The sequence below is a fragment of the Cariama cristata genome, unplaced genomic scaffold (assembly GCF_000690535.1).
Source record: "Cariama cristata isolate BGI_N322 unplaced genomic scaffold, ASM69053v1 scaffold21123, whole genome shotgun sequence".
NCBI lineage: Eukaryota > Metazoa > Chordata > Aves > Cariamiformes > Cariamidae > Cariama > Cariama cristata.
The window spans coordinates 1,772-16,688 of record NW_009608155.1 but is presented as its reverse complement, the minus strand read 5'-3'; the positions used below and the strand labels follow the sequence as shown (position 1 = coordinate 16,688).

At 38.3% G+C, this 14,917-nt stretch overlaps 1 protein-coding gene across 1 annotated transcript in view; it reads right to left on the bottom strand.

The window, feature by feature from the left end:
• Positions 1 to 14,519, bottom strand: part of IFT57 (intraflagellar transport 57) — a gene marked incomplete at its 5' end in the record, with an annotated part of 16,772 nt that extends 2,253 nt beyond the window's left edge. The window contains 8 exons of the mRNA XM_009697028.1: positions 1,381 to 1,443; positions 2,374 to 2,505; positions 3,117 to 3,188; positions 8,077 to 8,199; positions 8,746 to 8,814; positions 12,052 to 12,142; positions 13,067 to 13,185; positions 14,283 to 14,519. Of these exons, the coding sequence (XP_009695330.1) occupies positions 1,381 to 1,443; positions 2,374 to 2,505; positions 3,117 to 3,188; positions 8,077 to 8,199; positions 8,746 to 8,814; positions 12,052 to 12,142; positions 13,067 to 13,185; positions 14,283 to 14,519 (906 nt within the window). The remainder of the gene's footprint in view (positions 1 to 1,380; positions 1,444 to 2,373; positions 2,506 to 3,116; positions 3,189 to 8,076; positions 8,200 to 8,745; positions 8,815 to 12,051; positions 12,143 to 13,066; positions 13,186 to 14,282) is intronic.
• Between the last annotated feature and the right edge of the window lie 398 nt (positions 14,520 to 14,917).

Sequence of the window (14,917 nt, the reverse complement as noted above, 5' to 3'; positions counted from 1 at the left end):
CAGTCAAGCCTGCTGGTGCTGGCACAGCTACGGGTATGCAAAATGCATGTATGAAGAATACAAATGCGTTTCAGCACTGACTATCTATTGACCAATTTGCCTTTGTAGACAATGAAGAAAAAGCAAATATATAATTCTAAGGTACAGTCTAGGTAATAATTCAGGATTTTTGTCTATAATATAAAAATAGCCCTTCCTTAAGGCTTCAGTAAGCCTTTTCAGTAACAAAAAAGAAACATCGCTGCATTGTTATTGCATACCTACAGTGGTACTGGTATTGCCAAGTGGGCTGAGGTTTGATTGCATGCTTGAAAGCAGATCAGTAGTAATATCCCTGATATGCACCACCGCATCTACAGAGTTTGAAAGCTGCCAACTAGCAATGTATTCATCATTAGTAATCAATCAATAACTTGCACAGCACAAACATATCATAAATCTGAAGTCATCGTAAAGTGCTCTCTTTTTCAAACTTACTTCCTTGAGAGTGAAATAGAAAGAAGCTCTAATTCTGCAGAATCCATACACTCAGAAATCTTTGCTAGAAAACTCTTGTTAAACAGCTGTATTCCCTACTGCAGTTGGACTAGATGATCATTATAGCTCCCTTCCAACTGAACTATTCTATTCTAAAACAACTCCAACTTGTTTTACAATTTCCGGCGCATTCTTATGATGTGATCTATTTTATGTGACTATTCCAGATGCTTTATTGTCTAATAAATAAAGTGGATTTTCCAAACCCAAACAACAGAGCTGTTTAAAAAAAAATTCTGAATTGGACAGAGGGTTGAAATATTTGGAAATCAGGCTGTAATTCTAAATGAAATGCTATGAAACACTCAACATGTTGAGGCAGTTAGGAGTCTGGGGATTTTTCTTTAAATTTGTCAGAGCACTGATTTAAAGAACAGAACAACAGTTCTAGGTATTAACATAATTTAACTGATATGGAAAAGTTACTATTTAGTCAAATATTGCTTTCAAGTGCTTGGAAGATGAAAATTTTGAATTGTTCATTTTAACTAAAAATAAGAATTAAGCTTTTCGTCTTCCAAAGAATTTATGCACATGCCTTGATTAATCCTCAGTAATTCTAGGACATAGGTTATACAATACAGAACATTTACCCTCTTTTACAAACTGCGGAAATTAAGAGCTCATAATAGTTTGGTGAAATTCACAAGTTAAGAATCAATGGCAGCCTGGGTTTAAAATTTAGGGACTGGACTAGATTGCTTCCACTAAACAAACAGATTAATCTTTAACATGAGAACAAATCAGAAAGAACCAGGTTCATAAAACTGCAAACACTAAATGCCAACTCTCTGAAGATTGTTTTAAAATAAGCAAAAGAAATTATGGGAATATGTGTTTTACCTCAGAGAGCACTTTAATCCTTTCAGTTACTCCTCCACTTCCTTCCTGGTACTGCTCTTTAGCCTAGAAAGAAATATGTTTTTTGCTGTAATGACAAAGTAGAAGAGATGTATGCAGATAGCTCAGAAAACACCAAAACTTGCTCTCACACGTCTCAGTTCCAGAAACTCTCCCATGAAGTCCCAATGACGTTTACAGCACTACACATAGGAGGACAGGCTTGAAACATCAGCCCTTGTAATAACTATCATTCAAAAATTTTAAGCAGTTTTAAAATTTGTAATAGCTGTAATACATACATGAGAAGAAGTACACCTTCTAATCATTTACATGAAGAAATAAAAAAAATTTGCCAGAATGAAGACAGAATTGAATCCTGAAACCCAGAGCACTTCTTCGTCAATAGTAAATGACTATCTTGAAGTTTCTTAAAGATTAACAGTAAGGCAAACAGAAAGCACAGAGGTCAAATCCTGTTACCCTTATTTTAATTAATGCCCACAAATAGGAGGGCTAGCCAAATAGCAGCTTATACAGGCCTCCTAACTAGGGGATCAAAAAGCTTCTCAAACAGCATTCTATTGGCATAAAAACTAAAGGAAGCAAAGAAGTAATCAGAGTGCTTTGTGCACGTTAGCACAAGTAATCAATATAAGAGATGAGTGCTGGACTGAGACTGTAGTTTTTCCACTCATCACAGATGTGTGAACTTCACAGGGAAAGCAGAACTAGCAATTTACTAGCTGCTCAAGATTGGCAACAGATTTACATAATATTCAGGCAAAAAACATTTACTTTCCCCTGAAGAACAGTTGAATAAAAATTGCTAGTTTAGCTTAAAAACTATATAATTTGACAGCCAGTCAATATTTCCCCTGCTTTATATCCAACAGCAAAATTCAGAGATAACTCCTCCGAGTCTTCTTTGCCTTCAACGTCACTTAACAGCAAGTTAATACTAGAGAAGGCAACAACAAAAGATCAGTTCATTACCTCACTCAGCAAGGCTTGTGCTGAACGGTACTCTTGAATCAAGTGCTCCAACTGATTGTTGATGTATTTTTCCCTGCTATTGATCTTTTCCAATGTTCTGCTGATTTCATTATGGAGTTTGTCAAGGTAACCCTAGAAAATCATATTCTGTGGGTTGACATTATACAGATAGTACGCAAGGAGTATTCAAATAGTGCTGTAATTAAGAAAGGATATGGAAACCTACAAGCGAGAGAGAAAAATAGTACGGAAATGCTATGTTTAGGAACAAAAAATTATTCCTAATGTGTTCTGGTTTGCGCACCTCCAAAACACATATTTCAAGCTTTACTGCTTCCATCACTCTCCCCTCCTCAATTAATTACAAATGTCAATGTCAGTAGGTTACTCTAACAACAGTATTTGACAGTATTTTGAGTTTATCAGCGCTTATTTTCAGATTGTATTACTGTATTATTCTGTTTTGCCCCCTGTAGTCAGAATGTACTTACAGTAACGCATATGTTAATGAACCCTAATATCCCTGTTAATCCTCACATATAGAGCTCTTTCCCACAAGGTATTTTGCCAGTCCCACTGGCCCTAATCATCAGAATCATATGTTTCCCTTTTTAGTTTTACAGCATTAGGACAAATAAAATGAAGAAAAAAAAAAAACAATTTAGTTCTTAACGTATATCAAATGAAAGAGAAAATAAAAATGCTGACAGATGAGCGAAATATTTTGGACATACAAGACATACCCTAGTTTCTTTCAGAGAAGATTCAATTCCATCCTTATGCTGATGCATTTGATCTACATGAATCCTCCAATCCTAAAAAAGATGCCACAAAGTAAAATATAGGCAAGTACAACTTTTATCTTTCTCTGGTTACTAAACAAAGGCTGGTATGCAAGGCAGGGTCAGTTCTCTTTTATACTATTACTGTGTATCACTCTGCCACTGCCATGTTCATATCCAGAGGCACTTGCTTACTGTGACACAATTTATAAACCTCAAAAATGTCACATATGACACTCAGATCCATAAACAGATGCTGACATCCTCACTGACACTATAGTAGCTATGCTTTTTAGAGTCTGTTTGATCTTCATGGAACTATTTCTGCTAGAAACCACTCTGGGCACAAATACTGAAAATATTGATTATAGCTGCACTAGCTCAGCTTATTCTTAGACAAAATGAGTGCTTCAAATGCCCAACACCTACCAGTTCCAGACTATCACATCTTTCCTTTCTACTTAGCCCTTACTATTATCAGAAGAACAGAAAGAAATGAGAGAGGCAGAAATACCTAAACTTCTTTTTGATAGCGGGACAAAATTAGGACGGGGGGAAACTATTTGCAGCTTCTAGGTCGTAGGAAACATACATAGACTCAGAGATGGGGGATGAGAAAAGGTGCTGTTTTAACTTGATAGGTAGGTATCTTTTACTTACAAATCAATTCCAGTTCTCAAGCTTTATCACAAATTTCTCCTTATTAATACAAATGTTTTACATCTCCCAGACCCAAACCACAGCTGCAGACAGACTGTGAGTCCACAATGAAGCAGAGCAGCAGCACTACAGAATTACTGCTCTTTCAGTATTGTGTTTCTGAACATGCTAAAAAATATTTTTAAGATTTTTAAGCTTTTGGCACTGTACTGGTCTAGGTGTTAAAAAAAAAGTGATGTTAATAAATCTTTATCACTTGAAATCAAACCTTAAGAGACTTTCTTGTAAGATAGGTACTGTAAGGATATGTGGAAAGTGACAGTGTTTGCTTCAGTAAGATTATGTGATCAAGGACCTTGTCAAAAAGGACGCTAAGCAAAACAGAGAGGCACAAAACTGACCGACAAACAATAATGCAGGCAGTAACAAGAAACAAACCTAGCCAGTTACATTAATGGATAAGGGCATGGGGAGTGTGAGAATGTTTATGTCAGTACAATTACCTGATCAAGGACCTTGCCAAAATCAGATGATAAGGAGGAGGGGAAAAAAACAAAACCTACAGAGACACAGACCTTTGCAACTGATGAAGCAATGTGCAGGGGAAGGGGACTGGGGAGCAACAAAGTGGGGAACAGAGAGGGGTATGGGAGAGGCTGGTCGTATGTAAACTGTTGTCAGTCAGTCCACTGGGCCTGACTGAGCCCTGTGCCTGACCACTGCAGTCTGTCCTATCTTCTTACTAAATTATTTTTTAATTATCTGATAGAATGAAATCTGGTCAGGGACATCAAGGGCAATAAGAAAAGCTTCTACAGGTACACTGGAGATAGAAGGAAGACTAGGGAAAACATGGGCCCTGTCTGAAAGGAAATGAGAGACCTGGTTACCCAGGACATGGAGAAGGCTGAGGTATTCAAAGACTTTTTTGCCTCGGTCTTCACTGGCAAGTGCTCCAGCCACAATGCCCAAGTCGCAGAAGGCAAAGGCATGGACTGGGAGAATGAAGAACCGCCTGCTGTAAAAGATCAGGTTCAAGACCATCTAAGGAACCTGAAGGTGCACAAGTCCATGGGACCCGATCAGATACATCCGCGGGTCCTGAGGGAACTGGCAGACGAAGTGGCTAAGCCACTACCCATCATATTTGAGAAGTCGTGGTAGTCTGGTGAAGTTCCCACTGACTGGAAAAGGGGAAAACATAACCCTCATTTTTAAAAAGAGAAAAAAGGAAAACCTGGGAACTACAGACCAGTCAGTCTCACCTCTGTGCCCAGCAAGATCATACAGCAGATCCTCCTGGAAACTATGCTAAGGCACGTGGAAAATAAGGAGGTGATCGGTAACAGTCAACATGGCTTCACTAAGGGCAAATCGTGCCTGGCAAATCTGATGACCTTCTACAATGGGGTTACAGTGTTGCTGGATAAGAGAAGAGCAACTGACATCATCTACCTGGACTTGTGCAAAGCATTTGACACTGTCCTGCACAACGCCCTCTTCTCTAAATTGGAGAGACTTGGATTTGATGGATGGACCACTCGGTGGATAAGGAACTGGCCAGATAGTCACACTCAAAGGGTTGTGGTCAACGGCTCAATGTCCAAGTGGAGACCAGTGACGAGTGGGCGTCTCAGTACCAGCCACAGGAGCAGATGAGGCCACCAAGGCAAGACAGGTATATATCTCAAAATCCAGCTACTGGGAAGGACTGGTGCAAGTAAAGCAAGTGAGGGGCTCAGCGCCAGCAGCTGGAGGGGGACTGAGGGTAACAAGCCTGTGTTGCTGGTGCCAGCTGCTGAGGTAGAGACAAGCGTTTGCATCCTCCCTAAACCTGCTGTGCACATGTAAAATTCAATAGCAGACTTAAAACTGAACTAGCTGTCAAGTAGTAGTCGAGATCTAGTCCTGGGTATGAGTCAGGCAGAGGGTATATGCTGGCACTGAGGGGGACCCACAAAAACAGAGTGCCCTTAAGACAAGCGCATGAGTGTGCCCATCTGTTTGCTGGCAAGCATCAAGCTGAACCAGCCGGCAAGCAGAAAAGCAGTGAAAGAGTTAAAGGGGCCCAGGATGCAGGCAGGGGGGATCAGACAGACAGAGGACCATGCTGATAGTTGAGGGATCCATGAATGCGCACATGCTTGTGAATCTAAAGAGAAGGAATGGTGTGCTTTAACTATTGAACTTCAATCTTAATTAGCTGAAGAGGAGGAAGGGGGCCTGGTTGTCTATACTTATATTTTATGGGAGTCCTACAAGTGCTGTCCAAGACAGGACCTTGTTTATGGCAGTTTGTGTAGCTGGCCATGTCAGGGTCCTTTGCATGTCTGTATGACACGTGCTTAACTTTGCTATTGGTTGAACCTGCAAACAGGAAAGAAGCAGCAGCTTCATCCGTCAGTCTGGGATGGGGACCCATACATCCCCAGGCACACGGGGCTGGGCTGCAGGACCTGAGCAAGAGCAATTCCTGATCCTAGAGCTCCTGGAGGATACAGCCACTTATAATGTACAGGTACAAACCAAATCCTGGCTTAAAACAGCTGCACACTTAAACATATGCCACCCTTCAATCACAGGCAGTTCCACTGATTTGAAATGAGGCTATCCCCCTGCATAGGACACGCACATAACTAGCAAAGGACTGATGCTTCTGTCTCACTATCTCAGAAGAGCACAGCCAAGCATCTCCAACAGCTGTTCAGCCCATGACGATCACCCGCTGTCTACAATCGTGCTGCTGCCCACTGTTCTCTTCCAGAAAAAAACAAAGGCTAGTAGAGGAAACGTGCTTATGTTGAGTTTTAAGTTTGTAGCAGACTCACGATCTTTTGCTGGTCTGGTGACAATTGTTCACAATTTGCTGAACTTTGGAATTTAAATAAAACCAGCAACAAACACACAACCCCCCACCACCTCCCCCCTCTGCCCAGGACTTTACAAATAAGTTCTAGTTTTGAACGCCACTGATTAAACCATTAACCCTCTCCTGGTATTACGTTCACATGCACAGCTCAGGAAACAGAATATGATGCTTTTCTTGTAGAATTAAAAAAGGCCAAACACTTCTCTCCAGTTATTTCTGAAAGCATGAAAGCACAGAAGCTAGAAAAAGAAGAATCCTCTTTTCGTGTTCATTTTGACATATTCCTTAAAGCCAAGACATGGTGCATTAAACTGGAAGCTAGTAAACCTCAGTTCCTACAGTGGCTTTAATTTTCGATGTATTTCTTTATTAAGTTTTGATTTCTTACTGTGAGAATCAAGCATCATGTTCTGTGTAACAGATGGGCTTGCCGAGGATCACAGAAAGGTGGCTCAAACCAGGCAATTCTTCACATAGAAGAATGCAGTATAGTGTAAGACAGGCAAGCAATTTAGCAGACAGTTGAGAGCTTAGCCTATTTTTGGCAAGATAATTATCTTGCATTGAATTCTGTGTCACTGCTGCAGATTGCTCCAACACTCCAACTAGCTGGGTCACTACAAATGAGCAATTTCAATACTGCACTGATCTGTGTCTGCTATACAAGCTCCTAGAAAGAATGCTTATGGCAACGCCAGGAATAGGTCCTAGGTTTGGACTTGCCAAAGATAGATGTCTCCTTCTAAGCTGCTCATTCTAAACTGCTTGAAATACATTACGGAGAGAAATACATTACGGAGAGAAATACACATTTTTAAGAAATTATGAATTTCATCTTGAGGTTGTCGTCTGGATAGGTAAGTAAAATTAGTTGGGAAAGTACTCACTTCTTGCTAAATAGAAGGAGAGCCTATGATGACTAGATCAGATGTACAGACCTACTTTATTGTCATGTAAAGTTCAGCAAGATGAACTCCATACAATCAGCCTTTCATGTGGCTGACAAATGGAACAGTTGAAAGATCATCAGTTCTCTTCCAGGAAGATGTTTTAATAGCTGCTAAACTGAGGGTATAATTTTTCAGAAGTGCGAGTACATTGGAAATGTTTAACAATTTAAGAAGTTTCCACTGAATAAATACATAGAAATAAGGTGCCCTGTAAGTAGCAGAAAAAATTATTCTTCTATAATATTGGAAAAAAAAAACCTGAAAATTATTGCTTCTAGGGTCAAAGTAAGTGACAAATGTTCAGACAAGATAGCATTGGAACCCATTATTCACAATTCTTGGCATGACAGAAGAAAAAAGATTGTAAATGGAAAGTAAACAACATTGATTGGAATCACATTTTAATCGCCATGTGCACACATACAAATCCATTCTCGCAAACCTTATTGTCAGTCCTGACTGTAACTTTCAGCTGTGGAAGCACACGTTCCACTTCCAGATTCCACTCTGCTGCATCTGTCGTGGACTGTAAAATCTCTTCTTGCTTTGCAGTGTCATTTATGTCCTGTGTAAAAGTCACAAAGTTTATACACAAAATATTATGCACCATGAGAACTGTTAGAAATCATGTTACAGTGGCTTACAGTGTTCATATTCAGAAAAATATTTATATCCAGAATGATCTAGACTACAGATGTAACAGATTTCTTTAATAGCTTTCTTTGAATTCATAAAGATTAGGAATTAAAATAAATACATCTTTTCATCATACTTAAAATTGAAAAGAATGAAATGTATATAATAAGAAATTATAATACATTCCAGGAAGGGGGATGAGGATTAAAAATTTAAAATATATTCAAGATAATGAATACCATGTTTCCCTAAGTCTCTGCAAAAATTTATTGCAAACGTTTCCAGCAACCTTGCAGTGATATCAGTTTAGAAACTGGCTGCACATTTTTCTTTTAAAACAAGCTGATTCATTTCAGTTGGAATGTTTTCTCAAGTTTAGACTATACAAAGATTTTCTGACTTAAATCCTACAGAAGTAAATTGCTGCTACAGATGTGAAAATCTCTCAAGAGAGGACCGATGGGTTACAACTTACCGATCTGTAAGTTTGTGCCTTTAGAACATTCAGGTCAATAAAATTTTCTTCACTGTCTGACTCTTCTTCCTTAAGGAAAGTTGGAAAGTAAGACTTCAGTAAGTATTGCACAATCTTTCTCCATAATTTTATTTTGCAGGAGCACAACGCAAGGAGTATTAAATTCCATATTTCTGAACAAAAAAAGACATGGAGAGCTTATGATAATGGAGCTTGTATCTACTTAAAAATCTTATGAGGACACACAATATCTGGGACAAGCTGAAAGATGAAAGCTACCTCACATTTCCCTCAGGGTGCCACAGCATTTAAAAACTAAACCAACCAACCAACCAACCTGCAAAACTGAACAAAAAAAGACATGGAGAGCTTATGATAATGGAGCTTGTATCTACTTAAAAATCTTATGAGGACACACAATATCTGGGACAAGATGAAAGCTACCTCACATTTCCCTCAGGGTGCCACAGTATTTAAAAACTAAACCAACCAACCAAACTGCAAAACCTAAGCCCTCTCACATCAAATGGGCCATTATCACTAGTTGTATGGTAACTGTAATTTCTTATGTGTTTCCTAAAGCTTTGCATTACAAATAAAACCAAACCAAAACACAACCAGACCTGAACATAGTTTTCAAGATGTTGTTTGCACTACATGTTTGGAGTTGCAGAATGATGCCACATTTTAAGTGTGCAGAATGATACAATTCAAATTGAGGCAATTGATTTGTTTTCTTGCCCACGACACTGGGCTGACGGTTTTATAGAATTCTCTATTATTGTCTCAAAATTGCATTCCTCAGTGACCATGATCAGCTCAGAGCCCATCACTGCATAAGTAAAGTCAAAGATGCTTTTTCTGTGCATTACCCTCCATTTATCTATACTGCATTTCACCTGCTGTTTTATCACCCATACACTTCACCCTTATACACCTTGTCCTTCTGTCGCTCTTCTGTTACCTGTCTTTTCCACCAGTCAAATTCCATCATCCACCTCCTTTCTAGACAATTAATGATGACTAGATTGGGACTATCTTTCGCTAAATGGACAAAATATATTTGTGCAGCACTTAGAAGCACATGTTACAACACTACAATAACAACAAGACGACGACTAGTTATCAGAACTGAGAAACCAAACTGTGCAGATTTCCTTGCACACCCAGCCTTTATGGCTACTGTTGGCTGCTGGCTACCTAATACAGGCTACCCAATTCCCCAAGATTTACAGAACTAGGCTTGTCTCCGTCAGCCTCATCAATTTTATTCAGAAGAATCAAAAGCAAAGAACAATCAATGAACCTCATCATTAGCATTTAACTACTGGAAATACTGCTAAATTTAATTATGGATACAGCTAATACATCCAGGACATATCAATATATTGGCAGCACCAACAGACTGGGGAACAAAAATTTACATTGGCATATAATTAATTCCTGTAGAATTATTAGGGGCTCTAAAAAGTGATGCTCCACTTGGTATAAACCTAGCTCAATGGTTTTATTAACACACAAACTCAGAAGAGCATGTCAGTTTTGAAAATCATGGCCTAAGATACTATCTGAGAGCAAATCCAGAGGTTTTTTGAAGGGTTTCAACTGTGCTTTAGTTAACTGTTTCGTCCCCACTTCCCAATTTAAACAGCTTAGACCTTAACAAGACACAGAAAGAGCAGACAGCTGACTGGTTTCATATTTAAAGCTTCTGGCCACCGCCTTACATTGCTGGTCAAACACGCAATACAGAATGTCTCTTATTCTTCTCAGAATTATTCAAGACTTTTTCTGTGGAGACTTCAAAGCTGATAAAAATGCAACCAGACATCCACATCACAATTAGAAGTTTGGAATTTTTCTTGGCTAATAAAAATGAGAAAAATAACACAATACTTAGGAAAACTGTGCAAAGAGGAAGAAAATAAGCAAACTCTTCAGCTGTTACATTGTTGTGGACTATTGTGACATATAAATTGGGACTATAATCAGAACCATATGGCAGCATTACTGGCACTGTATTTCCAACTTTTGTCATTTCCAATTTTTCCCACACGCTTGAAAAATGTGAACACAAAAATAGGATAGTTGTGGCATTTTCTACCCAGTATTGCTGGGCCTTAACACTCCAGAAAATTGTTTTCTCCTGTAATTTACTGACATAGCAAGTAAGCACTTCCAGGCTTACAGCTTTCAGTATTTTGGTTTTGATCTACATTTATTTTGCACAGAATCATCAGCTTTTGGAGAAATCAGATGTGAAACTAACTTTGTTTTGTAATTTTCACTTTAGTGGTCTTCAGCTAACTTCCCTCCAGAAAAATCTTCTTTAAGTCAGCAGTAAGAAGACTTACTTCGAGGAGAGTGGCCTGTGAAAATTACAATGTCTTGTGGTCACGTTATGCTACCAGTTTACATGGAGACTCCACCTCTCAGAAACAATCTTCTGAGAAAGTCAATCAGCAAGTAACAACTTTTGTTCAACATCCATCCATGAGTAAGCCCTAAAAGCATATTTGAACTTACGGGTATTTCATGAGCTGTTTCATAGACCTGACAACTTCACTGTAATTATTATAGTTAAAAAGCAGTAATAAATAACAGGCGATCCTCAAACATTGCCATCTTGTTGGTAAAATGTATTTCAAAGCATGCAGAAAGACTTACTCTGCAGTCAGAACAGATGATGGGATATCACCATTTCATTCACGGAACATATAGCGATGAGCTGCTGTGACCTTTGTCTACAGAAACAATTCTGCAACCTTTATTTAGGTCTTGTTGGTGTTTTTAAACAAATGCTCTGTTTCCAGTTGTTCTTTTCTGTCTACTCTGTTCCCAAATTTTTAGACCAACTAAGTACCCAAGTTACTGTTTCCTATTTGCAGTGAAATCTGAGTTACAGTAGTGAGCACTCTATTAATTAAACGCTGGGCAAATTTCAACCAAATATTAGCCAATTCTGTAAACAGGGATTGAAGTTTTGTTTAACATCAACAGCTTGTATCAGTAGGAAACAATTCTGAATCTATTTAATTTTAATGTCTGGTTAGATTCCACTTCACTTTACATTAAATGCACCTAAGAACATATGCTATGTCCCGAAGAGTTAGCAACCTTATCTGAAAGGAAACAAAAAAACTCTACAGAGAAGCTGATGATGCAGCAATGGAGATGCAGGAAAAAAGGGAAATTGAACATCTAATAGAAAAGACTTCTTAAATAAAGCCAAACAAAACAAACTGAGTAAAATTTCCTCACAGTTGACCAATACTAATATAATCAAAACCAGTCACGTAAACCTACCACAACATCCTCTTCCAGTTTATTAAGTGTTAATTCTGCAGCATCTTCTGTTATTTCTTCTTCTTCGAGCTCTTCTTTTGGATATGCTGGCCTGAAATTAGTTCAAATACCTCTGTAAATTACTCCTGAACAAACAAAACATTTCATGAGAAGTAGGGATGATGTGCGATATGCCTAGAGAGTGATTAGCGTCTCACACACTTAAACAAATAAAATTAACACTCAGCCTTAAAAGTCTTTGTTTATCTTGGACTGTCTTAAAAGTAAGGGTTAGTTATTGTGCCAAGCAGTACAGTATATTCATGCTACAAACACATCTGGGGAGTAAATTTTTATTTGTTTTCTCTTTTGGTCTAACCTCTCAAAATTCAAGTGCAGGTCACCACAGACTTATTTTCAGCCTACAGTGACATTTGTATACTAAACAGAAGTAACAGTAAAATATTTCCAAGGTAGAAATTACTTCACTATATCCATTTCAAAACCCATCAGAGGGAAGGAATTAAATAAAGAACACTTTTAAAGAAATGTTCATATACGTGAAATTATCTGTCATCTAATTTCTCCTAAGATTTCCTTCGGATTAAATACTCAAAGTTACTGTAGCCTACTTGTAACATGATCACATATTGTGCACACCTCCAACTGAAGAGGTCAAGAATTTAGCTATTGATTGATAGGACCTAAAAGGACATTAAATGTTTCAACTCAACTGCCAGATTAACAAGCAGTTATGCATACGAAAATGACTAAAAAAAAGTCATCGGTCAAATCTTTATTAATTAGCTGAGTCTATTAATGGCCCAAACTCATCCATGTTGGTAATAGACTAAATTGTGTGAAATTGCATTAAGAATTAATTGGTCCTGCTACTTCAAGTCTGGTTGAATTTTGCATCTCACGAAACATCAAGTAAAACATTTTTAGTCATTACTCTGTTTTCTTTACAATTACAACTTACATTTGTTTGCTGGAAACCAATGCATAAGGGAGGATGCTTAAAAGTGTACCATACCTCTTCCAGCTAAAGCCAGTGTATTTCAAGGCTTCTTCAGCTAAACAATCAAGAACATAGCACACTTGCTCGCCGTAACCTGCCTTTAATTTTGAGGGAGGAAAATCCACAGGTCTTCCCTAAAATAAAGAGATACGCTGTTTACTAATGGCTGCCCATCAATTCGAGTTTCCTCTCGGGGAGGTAACAAAGATTTTTTTACACTAAAACTAAAGTGTCCATTCTGTATGAAGATTTTACTGATGTTAATTCATACTCTTCCCTTATGCAGCTCCAGTCAGGCAACAGAAGGGAAAACAGAACAACCCAAGAACAGATGCAGTGTAGAAATCTTAAAGTATCTGTAAGAGGGTACTTGCAGGGAGCAGAAGAGTCAGAAGCTGCAAGGTAGCTAGATGGTCATGCACACAAGTGACATGCTGGCAAGGTAAGAACAGCTATGGAGAAACTCAGGTACTGAGACTTAACCACCAGCTTTTCAACATTGCCTTGTTTGTTCCAGATTTTATTTACAGAGTATTTTATTTATTGCTCTTCTACAGAATAAACATCTTGGTTTGTTATGGTTTAACTCCTTTAGAGAACAGTGTTCTTAACATCATTCACAGCTGCACTACAGTACAATCTTCCATAAGATCATGCTTCCCGTAAGTCGATAAACTCTCCTGACCTTTGGGATTTTAATATCGAAAAAAAAATCCCAATAGTTGCTGGCAGTTTATGCAACCTTTTACTCCTTAACAAAAAAATGAAGAAAACACGAACACAATTCTAAACCATTTCCTTCACTATGAATTACCACTATGAATTACCACTATGAAATACCATTGAGTTTGGCAGCAGCAGGATCACAAGCACTGTGTAAACTTTCCAGATAAAGTCTTTGTAAATTATACTACTATAATGAGCAACATATGTGGCAGTACAAGAAGTAAGCCTGATGTAATCCATTTTACAGACTGTGGAACAAAACTAACTGGAATCATATATAATACTGCAAGACCATTTTTGTAGTGCCAAAAAATTAGCAAGTAGGTATAGACCGTATAAACTTCCAATTAACTAATGAACACAGTACAAACTTATAGATAGGAGAACGCTGTCCAGTCCTTGGGAATATAATCAGACAAGAGAGGAAGTGTATTATAACAGTTATTTCTGAAGTTGATGCATGTGCTTGAAATACACTTGGGAAAACAGCATGTTCAACACTTACAAATGATCGCAATTCTGAGAGTACATTTGATATTATTGCATTGGGGTCATCATATTCTTGCGGCTGTTCGAAGGGATGTCCCGCTTTAGCGATCAGCCAAGCGGCAAGCGTGCAAAACATAAAGAACTGCTCACCGGGATTAGTGGGCAGTGCGAAGTAGTGCCTGTTTAAAAAGGGGAAAAAATGGTAAATGTTTTGAGCTCCCAAAGCTTTTACAGCATTATAGGCCAGCACAGGCTAGAAAGCAGTTTCTTTAACTGACTTTCTCAATGAGTGATCCATCTGAACTAAATTCAGGTTATCTAGTTTCAAACAACCACAGTAGACTCAGTTTTCTACATACAGGTCATCTGTTTCCCACTTTGAGTACGCTGTTAATCAGCATTAGCCTTCCAATGAATTAAATGGAAACTAGGTACTCCTCTCCCTTGCCAGCAGGATTTTACAGCTTCAGTTAAACACCACCAAATCAACATTTCCACATAAACCCAAGTTACACCTCTTATTTACCTGAGCAGTCTCAAATCACGGTAAGCTCAATTCTGTTCCCATTTAATTTCAGGGATGCAGAATTCATCCCATCACTTCATAAAATACCACCACTGACTAATTAAGAGACTATGCAATGGATTCAT